The following is a 16,784-nucleotide window of genomic DNA, read 5'->3' as shown; positions in this document are numbered from 1 at the left end:
ATTTTCAGCCCCACAGCCACTGTAAACAAAAGACAAAATGGTTGTCTAGGAAAAAAATCTGTAATACATGACAAAGGGTCACTGCCCTGAATGTGCAAAAAACCACAAAATGATAATAAGAATCGACCCCATGGAAAAATGAGTAAAGGCTACAAACAGGTAATTCATAGAAAATCTAAATATGAAAATATTTTCAATGTAGTCAAGGAAATAAAAGCAATAATGATACTTCTACTCATCATTAACAAAAACTAAAAAGGGGTAATATTCAGTGCTGATGAGTATGCAAGGAAATGACACCCATATATTGCTGGTGGGGAGGGTGAACTGTTACAATGAATTTAGAAAGTAATCTGACACCACAGCAATCAGACAAGAGAAAGAAAAGATAATCCAAGTGGAAGGGAAGAGGTAAAATTGTCATTATATTCAGATGGCATGATTCTGTATATAGAAACCCCTAACAATTCCATAAAACTACTAGCACTGATAAATGAATTCAGCAGGATACAAGAATAACATACAGAAATCAGTTACGTTTCTTGACATTAACAATGAAATACTGAAAGGGAATGCAAAAAAAAAAAAAAAAACCTTTCAAAATTGCATCCCCCAAAATAAAACACTTAGAAACGAACCTGGGCAAGGATGTGAAAGACATATTCTGAGAACTGTAAAACATTAATAAAGAAAACTGAACATGATTCAAGGACATGGGAAGATCCCCTGGAGAAGGGAATGGTTACCCATGCCAGTATTCTTGCCTGGAGAACTCCATGGACAGAGGAGCCTGGCGGGCTACATAGTCCATGAAGTGGAAAAGAGTCGGACACGACTGAACAACTTTCACTCACTCACTCACTCATGTTCTTGGACTGGAGGAATTAATATTGTGAAAATGGCCATACTACCCAAAGCAATCTACAGATTGAATGCAATCCCTATTAAATTACCCATGATACAGAAAAATTACCTATTTTTCACAGAACTAGAACAAGTAATCCTCAATTTATATGGAACCATAAAAGACCCAGAATTGTCAAAGCAGTCTTGAAGAAAAAGCAAAGCAGGAGGCATAAGCCTCCAAGGCTTCAGACAACACTGCACAGCTACAGATATTGACACAGACAGACATGGGTCAATGGAACAGATAGAGCACAGAAATAAACCCACACACCTGTGGTTGGTTAGTATTTGACACAGGAGGCAAAAATACACAATGTGAAAAACAGCCTCCTCAACAAGTGATATTGGGAAAGCTGGATAGCCACACGTAAATCAATGAATTTAGAATATACCCTCTCACCATACACAAAATATATACAAACAGCTCATACAACTTAATAACAACAAAAAAAACCCCAATTCAATCGAACCGTGGTAAGACCTAAATAGACATTTCTCCAAAGAAATACAAATGGTAATAGGCACATGAAAAGATACTCAATGTCACTAATTAGTAGAGACACGGGAATCAAAACTACAATGGTAGGTATCACCTCACACCAATCAGAGTGGCCATCATTAAAAACTACAAATAACCAATGAGGATGTGGAGACAAGGGAACCCTCCTACATCATTGGTAAGAATGTTAGTTGGTGCAGCCACTAGGGAAAACAGTGTGCAGTTTCCTCAGAGAACTAGAATTTTAATTTATGATTCAGCAGTCCCACTCCTGGGTATATATCCAAACAAGACTATAATCCAGAAACATACATGCACCCCTATGTTCATAGCATCATTATTCACAATATCCAAGACATGGAAACAAGTAAATATCCATGGACAGATGAATGGATAAAGAATATATAGACTTATATACAGTGGGATATTACTCAGCCACAAAAAAAGCAAAATAACGCCATCTGCAGTAACACGGATCTAGAGATTATCATACCAAGTGAGGTGAATCAGGAGAAAGGCAAACACCGTATAGTATCATTTATATGTGGAATCCAATATGGCACAAATGAACCTATTAACACAAAACAGACATAGACCCACAGACATAGAGAACAGACTTGCGGTTGTAAAGAGGGGAGGGGTTTGCGGAGGGATGGAGTGGGAAGCTGGGATTAGCAGATGAAAGCTATTAATGCCACCATCTATCTAAATTCCGTATATATGTGTTAGTATACTGTAATGTTCTTTATCTTTCTGGCTTACTTCACTCTGTATAATGGGCTCCAGTTTCATCCATCTCATTAGAACTGATTCAAATGAATTCTTTTTAACGGCTGAGTAATATTCCATGGTGTATATGTACCACAGCTTCCTTATCCATTCATCTGTTGATGGGCATCTGGGTTGCTTCCATGTCCTGGCTATTATAAACAGTGCTGCGATGAACATTGGGGTGCACGTGTCTCTTTCAGATCTGGATTCCTCAGTGTGTATGCCTAGAAGTGGTATTGCTGGGTCATATGGCAGTTCTATTTCCAGTTTTTTAAGAAATCTCCACACTGTTTTCCATAGTGGCTGTACTAGTTTGCATTCCCACCAACAGTGTAAGAGGGTTCCCTTTTCTCCACACCCTCTCCAGCATTTATTGCTTGTAGACTTTTGGATAGCAGCCATCCTGACTGGCGTGTAATGGTACCTCATTGTGGTTTTGATTTGCATTTCTCTGATGATGAGTGATGTTGAGCATCTTTTCATGTGTTTGTTAGCCATCTGTATGTCTTCTTTGGAGAAATGTCTGTTTAGTTCTTTGGCCCATTTTTTGATTGGGTCATTTATTTTTCTGGAATTGAGCTTCAGGAGTTGCTTGTATATTTTTGAGATTAATCCTTTGTCTGTTTCCTCATTTGTTATTATTTTCTCCCAATCTGAGGGCTGTCTTTTCACCTTACTTATAGTTTCCTTTGTTGTGCAAAAGCTTTTAATTTTCATTAGGTCCCATTTGTTTATTTTTGCTTTTATTTCCAATATTCTGGGAGGTGGGTCATAGAAGATCTTGCTGTGATTTATGTCGGAGAGTGTTTTGCCTATGTTCTCCTCTAGGAGTTTTATAGTTTCTGGTCTTACATTTAGATCTTTAATCCATTTTGAGTTTATTTTTGTGTATGGTGTTAGAAAGTGTTCTAGTTTCATTCTTTTACAAGTGGTTGACCAGTTTTCCCAGCACCACTTGTTAAAGAGATTGTCTTTTTTCCATTGTATATCCTTGCCTCCTTTGTCAAAGATGAGGTGACCATAGGTTCGTGGATTTATCTCTGGGCTTTCTATTCTGTTCCATTGATCTATATTTCTGTCTTTGTGCCAGTACCATACTGTCTTGATGACTGTGGCTTTGTAGTAGAGTCTGAAGTCAGGCAGGTTGATTCCTCCAGTTCCATTCTTCTTTCTCAAGATTACTTTGGCTATTCGAGGTTTTTTGTATTTCCATACAAATTGTGAAATTATTTGTTCTAGTTCTGTGAAAAATACCGTTGGTAGCTTGATAGGGATTGCATTGAATCTATAGATTGCTTTGGGTAGAATAGCCATTTTGACAATATTGATTCTTCCAATCCATGAACACGGTATGTTTCTCCATCTGTTTGTGTCCTCTTTGATTTCTTTCATCAGTGTTTTATAGTTTTCTATGTATAGGTCTTTTGTTGTTTTGTTTTGTTTTGTTTTGTTTGGAATTTAGATAGATGGTGGCGATAACCCTATATGCAAAACAGAAAAAGAGACACAGAAGTACAGAACAGACTTTTGAACTCTGGGGGAGAACGTGAGGGTGGGATGTTTTGAAAGAACAGCATGTATACTATCTATGGTGAAACGGACCACCAGCCCAGGTGGGATACATGAGTCAGGTGCTCGGGCCTGGTGCACTGGGAGGACCCTGAGGAGTCGGGTGGGGAGGGATGTGGGAGGGGGGATCGGGATGGGGAATACGTGTAACTATATGGCTGATTCATGCCAATGTATGACAAAACCCACTGAAATGTTGTAAAGTGATTGGCCTCCAACTAATAAAATAATATTCAAAAAAAAAAAAAAAAAAAGAAAGCTATTAATGCATACAGAATGGATAAACAACAAGGTCCTACGTATAGCTCAGATCATAATATTCAGTACCCTATGATAAACCATAATGGAGAAGAATGTAAAAAAAAGAGAATGTATATATCTATAACTGAATCACTTTGCCGTACAGCAGAAATTAACACAACATTGTAAATCAACTACACTTCAATGAAAAAGAAAAGAAACAAGACAGAACTCCTTGAAGACAGGAACCAATGAGACTAGCAGAATGCATGAGACATTGCAGATAAGAAATAATGTTTATTGTATTCAGGGTACTAAGGAGTTCTCTCAAAAGGTACAGTGCCTCCAACATGTTTAACATTTTCATAATTATTAAAATCAGGTGGTAAAGTTTTTTTAAAAGAAAATATTCTGATGATGTCTATTAAGACTAAAATAAATCTTTTGACCTAGTCATGTATCTTTGGGGGAATCTATCCTATAGGGAAAAAAGTCAGCTGCATGTAGGATATGTACACTCAAATATTTAAGGTGATATTTATTTAAGGTGATGAAAAGTTAGAAACACAGAAATTGTGTTTAATAATTATGTAACACCCACAGTTGGAATATTATGTAGTCCTTGAGAAGCAGGCTTGGAGGGATGCCCATGAAATATTTCTTGAAAAAAACAATTTCAGAGTAATTGCAAACTTCATTCCCATTTCAACCCATACTCTGGGAATATGTGTTTGTATACATATGGGCATGAATGGGGTATAGAAAGATACAAAGTTCATATTGGTTATTTCAAGGAGGGGAAGCAGGTGGGAGGACATTATGAACATCTTTGGATAGTTTCTCCTTTAACAATCACTCTTTTTTTTTAAACTGAAAAAAGAATATTCTTAGAGGTTCTGAGCCCTAACCTGAAAAAATGTTCAGGCAGGAAAAGAATGGAATAGAAAGCGTCTTAATCTTGGAAACACCTAAATGTTTGGAAGGAATTCTGGTCTCTCGCCTTCCCCGTAAGCATCTCTCTGACTTACCAGGGTTAAGGTAAATACAGCTTTTTCAGTTCATTTCCCCATTTCAAAATATGGCTCTTGTAATCTTTGTAGGTTGGGTTTTTTTTTTTTTTAATAAAAAAGTTTTTATTGGGGTATAGCTGCTCACTCTAGAGCAAACTCCAGGAGATAGTGGAGGGCAGGGAAGGCTGGCATGCTGTGGTCCATGGGGTCACAGAGTTGAACACAACTTAGCAAGTGAACAACGACAGTTGCTTCACAACGTTGTGTTATCTTTCACTGCACAGCAAAGTGAGTTAGCTATCTGTGTGCATACACCCCCTCTCCTTAATCTCTCCTCCCCTCTGAGCTCACCCCAGGGCACTGCGGAGAATGCCCTGTGCTGACCAGTGCATCAGTTACCCACTTCACACACACTTCTCTGCTGTGCTGAGCCGCTCAGCCGTGTCCGACTCTTGGCAACCCATGGGCTGTGGCCCGCCAGGCTCCTCTGTCCACGGGGATTCTCCAGGAAAGAATACTGGAGCGGGTTGCCATGCCCTCCTCCAGGGGGTCTTCCCAACCCAGGGATCGAACCCAGGTCTCCTGCACTGCAGGTGGATTCTTCACTGAGCCCCCAGGGAAGCCCATTTTATACATAGATATATGCCAATCCCAGGAGTTTTGTTGAAAAAAAAAAGGAAAAAAAATATATGTATGGGACTTGTTAAGGTCACACGATAAGTACTGGTCAGAATAGCACAGCCCACTCAGCAGGCTGGGCCTGCCATAGAACTGTCCTCGTAGCCAGAAGGGCCTCAGAGAGAAGTCATCCTGTCAGTTCTGCTGCTGCTAAGAATCTTTGAGCAAGAAAGACACGCTACCTTCATGGAACCTCAGTTTAACAAGGGAGGATTCTAAGATTCATTTATGTCCAAAAAGCAGTTCCATGCTTAAATTGGATTTGACAGGTGATCTTAAGTATAAATCTGTATTTCTTAACAGTCTGGTTACAAGGGGAGTGGAGGAGAAAATAAATGGCCTGTTTAATTCTTTAGGTCAGTGACTTTCAAAGTGCTCTGACATGGCTCATAGTAAGAAACACATTTTGCATTGCTATCTGGAATATACAGAAGAAAAGTTTTATGAAATACCTTTACTAAAGGACTTCCCTGGTGGTACAGAGGATAAGAATCCACCTGCCAATGCAGTGGACGTGGGTTGGATCCCTGGTCCAGGAAGATCCCATATGCCTCAGAGCAACTACAATCCGGGTGCCATAAGTACTGAGGCTGCATGCCACAAGTACTGAGGCTGCATGCCACAAGTACTGAGGCTGCATGCCACAAGTACTGAGGCTGCGTGCTGCAACTACTGAAGCCTGTGCGCCTAGAACCTGTGGTCCCCAACAGGAGAAGCTACCCCAAGAAGCCTGTGCATCTCAACAAAGAGTAACCCCTGACTCACTGCAACTAGAGAAAGCCTGCGTGCAGCAACAAAGACTGTAACCAAACATAAATCAATAAGAAATAGCTTTACTAAATGTGCCTTTACCTAAGGCATTTTCTGTTCTATTTTTTAGTCTTTAAGAAAATACTGGTTGTGATCTCTACATTAAATTCTAGACTCACTGAAGGGTCACGGTCTATAGTTTGAACAACGCTGCTTTAGGTCATGCATGTGGCAAATTACATTATGAAGACAGAAGAAAATCAGCAGAACCTGGAAATAGGGTTTTTGTTTGTCTCAGACGGTCTATAGAAAAAAAATTTTTCTGTTTTTTTCTCCTCGTTCCCACTCCATCCATTCCCACCCTCCCCCAGAACTCCTCCAGTTGACAAGCCCTCAAGGGACCCAAGGGATCAATCCCAGAGGATCTCCAAGTGTAAAGGAAAAGATTCCTGAGGCTAATTTACTCCGTGTGTGTGGGTACATTAGCTGCAAGGATGGCCAGAGAAAGGACTGAATTACTCTCTGCCAAGATCTGTCATGACGTTGGGTCTTGTCAAGATCTTTCATGATCTTTCATGGCCTGGGTCACCCTGGCTTCTCACTGTGTGACCCTTAGAGAGCTGCACAGAGCTTTTCATGGGAATCCTTTGAAAAAGTTGTTCCTTACCTCTTCACCCCCCTGGAACAAACCAGAAACCTCCGAATAAGCAATGAGGAGCACCAGCAGCTTTCACTGAAGGCCAAGAGGAATACATCCACCAGTTGAGTTTATTCTCGTCACTGCTCCTGCCTTCCCTTTAAAAAAGTAGTTTACTGAGGTAAAGTTTCATCCCTCTGTTTAAAGAAATCTCAGCTGTAAAGGGCGGCTTCCGTCACCTCTGCCTACCCCTACCCCAGGCAGGTTCTGGAGTCACTCTTGTTCTGCGCCTACGAGGCTCCATGAGGGCGCCACACCCCTCTGGCCACACGGGGGAGCCAGAGGTTAGCAGGTGACCCAACCTGGGTCAGAGTCCTTCCCTGGGAATTTCACAAAGTTGCATGGGGATACCCTCTTTCCTCTGAGGTTTTTGGAGTTGCCGGCGACAATATCGCCCATAGCACGGAGGAATCTTTCTGAAGCACAAGGAGAAAACGAGACCCCCTACACCGAGAACAAGCAGCCAAGAGTTGGAGTTCTGACCCCACTAGGCGTCCGGACGCAGGTGCCCTTGAGGCTAGAATCATCCCTCTCCCCCACCCCCGTTTTGTTGTTGTTCCCTAAACTAGTGTGAAGTGCGTCTCTACAGCCTGCAGCAGAAAGAGTTCTGACTGTGGGAGCCACAACCACTCCTGGAGTTCCAGGAGGTGCTCCTCTGTTCAGACACCAAATCAAGTAATCAGGACAGGCGTCATCCACCTCAGAGCCTGCCGGAGAAGCAAACCAGCTGAAGAGGGATTTCTGGCTGTGCCTCTCAACTGAAAGAAGGTTTCCCTTCTGTTAGCGTGAGCTTGATGATATACTCCACAGACTTGTGAGGTTTAAACAAGTCAAAAAGTGCAAGGGCACTAATGTAATGTACTTATGACTGCGAAGTGTTACAGTATCACCTGATCTGGCCAATCTTTTCTCGTCCCTTCTACAGGCGTGCAAGGAATTTGTTGTCCCTCATGTGTGAAGATCACACTCATATACAAGATAACGCTCTTCAAAGGGAAACATTTTCAGGAAGAGTAGCTAACATTGCCTGAGCGCCAGTGATTTAGCCGGGCGACTTCCTATGTAATCTCTACAAGAATTCCAAGCTGCGTTCATCACACAGTGGAAAAACTGAGGGCTAGGGTGACCTTCTCCCCAGGGAACATTTGATAACGTCTGGAGGCATTTTTAACTGTCACAGTGGGATGTGTGTGTGTGTGTGTGTGTGTGTGCATGCACATGTGAGAATGCACACGTGCTCCTGGCATCTAGGGGGTAGAGGCCCGGGACGCGGCAAACTACGTACAGAGCACAGGGCAGCCCCTGCAGCAAAGAAGCATCTGGCTCAAGATGCCAGCAGTGCTGACGCCGAGACACCCTGACCTAGAGAGAACCCAGCCAGCCCGCCTGAGGAGCTCACAATCTTAAGCACCATGTTATACTGATATACACACGTGCGCTCAGAGGGTGGGATGTGTGCCCAGCATCACAGCTCCTCCAGCCCCTCAGGCTCGGAGCTGGGGGACTGCTAACAAGAGCAAAGAGGGACTATTCCAGAGGTCAGGGAGGTCGTTTGATGAGACACAGGGCCGGGGTCCGGAAGACTGTGGGAAAGCCTTGACTGGCTGAGGATTCTAGGCCATTCCTCTCCCATGCGGTCCAAATACTCATTGGTCAGTCTAGGGTGTCTTCCTGAAGTCTCCCCCACTGACCTTGTTCCAGATGAGGACAGGGGTGGGGATTCCGATGACCTCGCAGCTCAAATACACCTGGGCACCAGTGACATTCCAGATGTCCTTGGGGGGCGTCACGATGGAAGGACCTAGGGGAGGGTGCACAAAGCCAAATCATGTTTTTAAACAGTCTTTAACATCCGTCAGCACGCTAGAGATCTGCAAGTGTTACTAGAAGTAAATAATTGGTTATGTTTGGGAGACTGTCCCCTCCATAGGTTACCTGAAGTTACTTTCAAAGACCAGACCAGCTTCCCCCAGCCACCAGCAGGACTTTAAGCTATACTTTGGTGATGCATACATCTTGACACTCAGAAAACAATTAGGAAGAAAAATTTATTGCTTACAAAATTTTCTTCTCCTGTGATTCATGCTTAAATGAGTTTTAATTTACCAGCTGTTGTGCTTATCTGCAACTTCCCAATTAATATAGTGAACTCCCAAAATATTTAATGTTTTTCTATTTTATATACTAGTATTTCTGTTTGGAGAGGGGGGCAACAACCAATCTTTACTCTTTGGGTAATAAAAGGAAAAAAAAAGTCTCAGAAGATTTTTGCAAATGTACTCCACTGTTAATTCACCGGGCACAGCCCCAGGCGCCTGAGAGAGTCCACGTTAGAGGGAAGCAGCCTGGAATCCCGGGAGATAGTACAGTACTTCCAGAACCAAACCTGGCCCAAAGTCAAAGCTCGAGGCCATTTCTTCAAAGAATGAGTTAATTATTCCCTCTGAATTTCAGCTCTCCACTGCTTTGGGTCTTGGAGCTGAATAAAGTATCTAACTGCAAGGACATCTTGCATCAGAGTCCTGGGAAAGGGACAACCTTCCCTTGGGGCCTGGAAAGTTTTCTGGCATAATCAGCATTCAAAGGGCACGAAGTCTCCCCTCTTGCAACAGGCTATTTCCAGCCCACAATTAATTTCTTGAAACAGAAAGGAAATGACAACAGCATGTAAGAGTTTTCCCACTCATCTCAAGTACTGAAAACTGATTTTTAAAAAATCCCTCAGGGTAGTTTTATTTTTTCCCTTTGTAAGAGCAGGCAAAACATAGTTTTGAAAGCTCTAAATATATTTCTTGCTTCCTTCCCTCTAAAGCCCAGATCCGAAAGGAAGCATGTCTCTCGGCCAGGGGTCTCAGGCATTTCTGTGGCAAACGTGGGCACAGTGAGCACAGCGGGTGTGGACTGCTGGCTCTGCTTCCGACGCCGCCTCGTCTGTCCTCACCAACACCGGGCCCCCGCAAAGGGCAGGGCTGGGCCTCACCGCATCTTGGGCTCCCTCTAGGGCCCTGGGACCCAAAGAACTTGGACACCACAGAGCGGATCTGGCTCAAGCCTGAGGGCCCCGTGAGGCTGTCCTCCTTCCCACACAGACTTGGCGGGACAGCCTCAAAGCTCAGGGGATCTCAAGGGAGTGTTCTGAGAAGAATGCACCAGGGTTCGGAGACAGGGGGGGCCCGGGAACAAAGCTGCTTCTCACGTAGCAAAACCACACGGGGAGTGCGAGATTCCTGTGAGATTCGAGTGCCTCAGCCTTGCAACAAGCCACTTATTTCAACTCGCAGCCATTTCTCTATAGACGGAGCAAGGAGCAGGGTCACTGGTCTTACCCAAGGCAGTTTCTGAAGCCCACATGGAAGAACTCTAGCCTGATTTTCTGTCCCATGTCTTGAAGATATGTTATGGATTCTCTGACAGCCTAATTTTAAAACTAAGATGTCCTTAGTTTTAATATAGTCCAATGTATAAAATTTTTCTTTTATGATTGATGCTTTTACTGTTCTGTTAGATTTTTTTTTTTTTTTTTGGGCCCAGATCAAGCCCATAAAGATCTCCTGTTTTCTTCTACAAGCTCCATGGGTTCACCTTTCATATTCAGGTTTTGGTCCATCTTGAATTAACTGTTGTGTATGCTAGGAAGTAGAGGTCAAAGTTCATCACCCCTCCCCCAAAGACAACCAACTGCTTCGGCATCATTTGTTGAAAAGACTATCCTTTTCCTCCTGTAAGTGGTGCCTGTGAAGTAAATCCATTGCTTATATATATGTGAGTCTATTTCTGGACTCTCTACTCAGTTCCATTGCATTTAGCCTTGTACCAACAACCATGGTATGATTTAGAAATAACTATTAAAACTAAAGCACTGAATGGAGGCTAGATCCATTATATCCATCTCCCTTCAATTCTCTCCTTATTCCAAGAGGCAGAACATTTCAGGAGGAGCAAAAATTCTTTAAAAATATCTTAAGTGAAAGTTGCTCAGTCATGTCCAACTCTTTGTGACCCCATGGACTATATAGTCCATGGAATTCTCTAGGCCAGAATCTTGGAGAGGGTAGCTTTTCCTTCTCCAGGGTATCTTCCCAACCCAGGGATTGAACCCAGATCTCCCACATTGCTGGTAGATTCTTTACCAGTTGAGCCACAAGGGAAGCCCTACCCAGAAATACTTTGAATAAGCACCAGCCCCAGAGCGTTCAGATGAGGACAAATCATGCTGAGTTCCGACCCCCTCTCTCCCCACGCTTTGAACATATATTCAACCTCAGGTGAATGCGCTGAGTCAATATTCAGACCAGAATTTGTCAACTCTGCTACCAGGCCATGCCTAGAATTCTACAAGAATTCTATACCATGAAAATCTGTTTTACTCACTGACTCCTGTTGAGTTGACGGGGTGGAGAGGAAGGAGGAACCATTCGGACCAGTTCCCTGCATAACATTTATGAAAACCTTTGCTATTTTAAACATCCCTGAACAAATGCTGATCCACAGAGACACCAGGTAGACATGATTTGTATGGAAGTGAAGGATGGTGAAAACATTTGGGGCTGATGTGGTGGCAGATCCAACACCGCACCCCTTCCCACTCTAAAGAACCACCATCCCACATATTCCATTGACAAGCGGTTTCACTGCCTGAATTACCTCGAATTGCATGTGTACCACACAATTCATTTCCTGAAGGTTCTGTCCTACCTCACAAGAGCAGCTGACAAAATGACTCTTTACCAAATAACTTCTAACTCTTTCCATGTTGCCTTTTTTTCCCAAGAAGGCCAAAGCAGATCCAGAATTATTTCTGTTTTTAAGGATAAAGGAACTTCTAGTTTATTCTGAGCTTATTTTCAGGCAGAAAGCTCAAAATCAATCCTCAAGGCCAAGCCAAGGGTAATAAAATTGCCATCTAAATCATGCTCTGTGTTTGGATTCCATTTAAAACGAGTCACAGACTATTTAAACATATAGGGACAAACACCCGGATAGGTTCAGGTTCAATTATTTATTTATCCTGGTCTTTGTTCCAGTAAAGACTTCAAGCCACTCAAACATATGTCTAGCAGACATCCTGCACAGAGTAACTGCCCACTGCCTCTCTCTTCCCCTCCCAAACGTGGACAACTCCAGGCAGCAACCAAGCTGCAGCTGTGAGGTCCGGTGGCTGGAGTGGGGAAAAATCCATCCCAAGACCTTCCTCACTTCCAACTCTCCCTCCTTTTCTGTTTCAGATGAGTGCCTCCGACCAGGGTACTTCATGTTTCTTTCTTACCTTTCTCAACTCACTTAGTTCTCATTCCATTTCATTTGATCTTTCTCAGCTCTCTACATGTATTATATTGCTCCCTTATTTTTCATAATTCTTGCCTGGTAAGCTTAGGTGGTCTCTTCCTTTTAATCATTCCTTGAAGGGAAAGAGGAAGAAAAGGAAGGGAGGAAGGGAGGAGGCAGAGGAGAAGGAGAGGAAAGAGAAAATGAAATACAGAAAGAGCCAAATCTTAAAGTCGTAAGGAAGAAGAAAGTTCTAAGTTTGGAAGAAAAGTGAAATTCAATTTAGTGAGTCAGTGTCACCTTAAAAGTACCTGGAAAGAGTCAGATCATCCTAGGGAATGTCCACCTAAGTCTATGTTCTCCCCCTCAGACACTTTTTCTTTTGGCTGTGCCATGTGACATGTGTGATCTTCGTTCCCCGACTAGGGATTGAATCCACACCCTGTGTATTGAAAGCTTGGAGTCTTAACCACTGGACTGCCAGGGAAATACCCACTTAGAGACTTTTAATTAAGTTCTAGACAAATGACCTACAGACTACAGATTATTTGCTGCTATAAATAGCAATGTTCTGAGAAATCACTAAAGATACAGAAAAGGAAGAATTGTTGATAGATTTCAATTTGGAATATTTCAATTAGATTCTGAAGAGTTAAAGAAGGGCAGTTCCCACAAAACACACAAATGTCATGAGGAAAAGATCCTGAAATAGGATTAACTTTGAACTTGACAAGCAATTCATTTAAGCCAATCTTATACAAAGCTGTAGTAGAGAGGAGAGAGTTAAAATCTGTTGTCCTATAAAAAGCATGGGAATACTAAAAAAGAAATATGTGAACAATTTCCTAGTCTCTTACAGAACACAAAACACTCCCTAGACATGACCTGAGATGCCTTCACCATGTTATCATTAAAATAACAAACAAAACCCCCAGAGGTCTTTTGGGGAGAGAACACTTGGCCCTGGAGGCTTGTCTACCGCTTATAGTTAGGAGACCTTAGACAAGCCACTTAACCCATTTGTACAGAAGAAACTGGGGCAGGTCTGAGAATTTTCTTTTGGGTCAGAAGTCAATGTACCCATCAGAATGTGCTGTAGAGCACATTCATATGGCATCTTTAACATCCATGAAGTTTTGAGCTTCCACTGCCTGGTTCTGGGAGCTCTTACACCTCACAAATCAGTCTAGTGCACAATTTCATCTACCTAAATGCAATGTACATGACTCATAACAAAGTTCATTCTTCCAGTGATCAAGAAAAATAGAGCTTTAATTATAAAGGTATCCGTGGTTACCAAGATAACTAATTTGTTAATCTGAAAAAGCTGCACAGAAGATGTTGGGAGAGGTCATGCGTTGGAGCTAAATATGTGTACTCCATTGAACCTGGGAAGTGGTCAAAAGTCAAATTCTTCCTAATAGTTAATTTTTGTCCAGTTTTGTTGATATACTATTTAACCACATTTTCCTCTTCACTGCCTTCTTCATTTCTTCCATCATCTCTCCCATGTTTATCCTACAAATTCACCCTTCTTTCTTATTCTCACCAAAACTCATTCTCTGCTCCTAGCATTCATGCCCACTCCCTCATTACATGCTTATTGCTACTTCTAGAACCTTTGCTTATGCTGATGCACTTGCCTACATGGGATGTCCTCCTTCCTTTCACCTGTTATCTATATCTTATTCTTTATTTGGAGCTCTAAGGCTGAAATTTCATCTCCCTTTTGAAATTTTTCTCACAGCTCCAGTTCCCTCTTAAATCTCTGCAGTCTTGTTGGACTCAGAATTAGTGCCATGTGGCTTAGTGCATGATTGTTCTCTAATGCTTTCCCCAGCAGGGCTAATTGAGAGATGCCAGTCTCCTGACAGAATCATAACTGAGCCAGAAACTCTGGAACCAGACATACTTCCTGTTCATTGGTAGGAGGGACAGATAAGATTGTATACAGTGGAAAAAGGGCAGCAGAAAACTCAGAACATAACATGACTAGTTATATGGAACTAAGAAGATACCCACTGTCTTGAAAATACACCAGTGTACATACTGCCTAGGTACCTAACCAAAGTGGTGCTATAGTCACTTCTTATTTATCAGCTAGAAGATTATTCATTGTGATTTTCTTTAATCTTCCACTTGACTTCCTCTTCCTTCTAGGCTATTGTCCATTCACCAATGAATTTGCACATGATGAGGGATGCAAAATAATTTAAATCTATGTTAGCCAAGCAAGTCCCAAAGAGAAGGGTAGATCTGCTGTGGGGAAAGATCATCAGTCATCCTCACATCAAAAACAGGACTTTTATAATATGCAGGGTTATACCATTGACATTATAACTGAGTAATGATTAATGTGGCTAAGAGAGTCAAGTATAAAGACATCTCCAAGGTATGGTAGATTTGCAGACCACACTAATCTTGTCTCTTAATGATGCTGGGTCCTAAAATAGCTCATAGGGAGCATGTGCATTCATACCAAAAAAGGAGGGTTTAAAAACGAAGTGAGATACCACATATGGAGATAAAATGTTCAGACAACTTGGCAAAAATCCCCAGATTGGATTCCGATAACACACTGAAGGGAAAAGTACCAAACAAAAGTACGAAATGGGAAAAGAATAGTAGGAAGGCACTATGTCCAAGAGGTGGAAGGGGATGAAACACATGGACACTTCCTGATATTAAATAAGGGGAAGCAGGAACTGAACGGCTAATTAAAGGGCAGAGCCATCTGCCAAGGCAAGTCATTTCGGGAACTTCTGGAGGTGGGGTGACGCGGCAGCTGACCCCAGGTAGGGGAATCAGGCACACAGTCTCACGGGTGCAGGGCAGCAAGGGCAGGAGAAGAAGCACTATATCGTAAGCAGCACAGCCCAGGTGTGATTTCAGGGCTTTGGTTTAAGGCAACGTCACCTGGTTATGGACGCTCCAGCTGGTCGTTTACCTTTCAGTGTGAGTGAAGACGCTAATGCTTGTGTTCAGTTGCTCAGTTGTGTCCAACTCTTTGTAGCCCTAGGGACTGCAGCCCGCCAGGCTCCTCTGTCCATGGGATTTCCCAGCAAGAATACGGGAGTAAGTAGCCATTTCCTTCTCCAGGGGTCTACCCGACCCAGGAATGGAACCCATGTCTCCTGTGTCTCCTGCATTGCAGGTGGACTCTTTACTGCTGAGCACCGGGGAAGCCCTTATCATGACAGGGCTCTCTCAAACACTGCTGGGGTAAGAGTATGTAACAAATGATTCCTCTTCTTCAGATAACAATGCATTGAGGTGAGACAGGGATGTTTAACACATACAGACAGATCAAAATGCTACAGAGACAATAGACTATGATGAGCTTGTAGTGTGGACTTTGGAATTAGGAATTCTGCTCTACCTACCACTTCTGAGCTACGTGACATGGAAGAAGTTATTTGACATTTCTCAGTTTATTCATCTGTGAAATGGGATAATACCTAAATCATTAGATTATCAGAAAGATCAAACAAGATACAGCAATTAGCACAGGACCTGGCATGTTCGAGGTCAGTAAGTATTGCTGTGTCCCTGGGGATTCTCCAGGCAAGAATACTAGGATGGGTTGCCATGCCCTCCTCCAGGGGATATTCCAAACCCAGGGATTGAACCCAGGTCTCCCGCATTGCAGGTGGGTTCTTTACCAGCTGAGCCACCAAGGAAGTCCCAGTATTAGTTACTGCTTTAATTTCAAAGCAAATTCTTATGACTGAAGTTGATATAAATTGCTTCTTCAGAGAATGGAGAGGACACATGACTTGGGCAGGGGGTGGCTGGGAAAGGAGCTGGCATTTGACCAGGCCCTGAAGTTCAGAAGTCAGCCTCCTCTCAGGGACAGGTTTTCACTTTCAGAGACCTGCCTGAGCAGAGGTGTGCAGGCAGGAAAACACAGACCGGCTGATGGAACAGTGAGCACCCCAGTCCAGCTGGGGAAGAGGGAGGCAGAAGAGCTGAGACGCGGGTGCCGGGCACAGTGGAAGGCAGACGGGGTGGGGTTTGGGGCTCAGTGTGTCTTTGAATGTCAGAGAGATGAGATTCAAGTGGCGTTTTGGAGTTGACTTTAGAGGCCTTGACAGCAGGACTGGGACTGGTTAGGGTTTAGGAGCTTAAATCAAGGTGGTAGTAATGTGAACAGGCTAATAGAATTCTGCCAAGAGAATGCACTGGTCATAGCAAACACCCTCTTCTAACAACACAAGAGAAGACTCTACACATGGAGATCATCAGATGGTCAACACTGAAACCAGGTTGATTATATTCTTTGCAGCCAAAGATGGAGAAGCTCTATACAGTCAGCAAAAACAAGACTGGGAGCTGACTATGGCTCAGGTCATGAACTCCTTATTGCCAAATTCAGACCTAAACTGAGGAAAGCAGGGGA

The 16,784-nt window shown here is 42.9% G+C and overlaps 1 protein-coding gene across 1 annotated transcript in view; it reads right to left on the bottom strand.

Moving 5' to 3' along the window:
• Positions 1–16,784, bottom strand: part of IGFBP7 (insulin like growth factor binding protein 7) — a 76,194-nt gene that overhangs the window by 4,705 nt on the left and 54,705 nt on the right. The window contains exon 2 of the mRNA XM_065914677.1: positions 8,812–8,921. Coding sequence (XP_065770749.1) covers positions 8,812–8,921 — 110 coding nt within the window. The remainder of the gene's footprint in view (positions 1–8,811; positions 8,922–16,784) is intronic.

The sequence above is a fragment of the Muntiacus reevesi genome, chromosome 22, assembly GCF_963930625.1.
Source record: "Muntiacus reevesi chromosome 22, mMunRee1.1, whole genome shotgun sequence".
NCBI lineage: Eukaryota > Metazoa > Chordata > Mammalia > Artiodactyla > Cervidae > Muntiacus > Muntiacus reevesi.
This window is presented reverse-complemented; position numbering and strand designations above follow the sequence as displayed.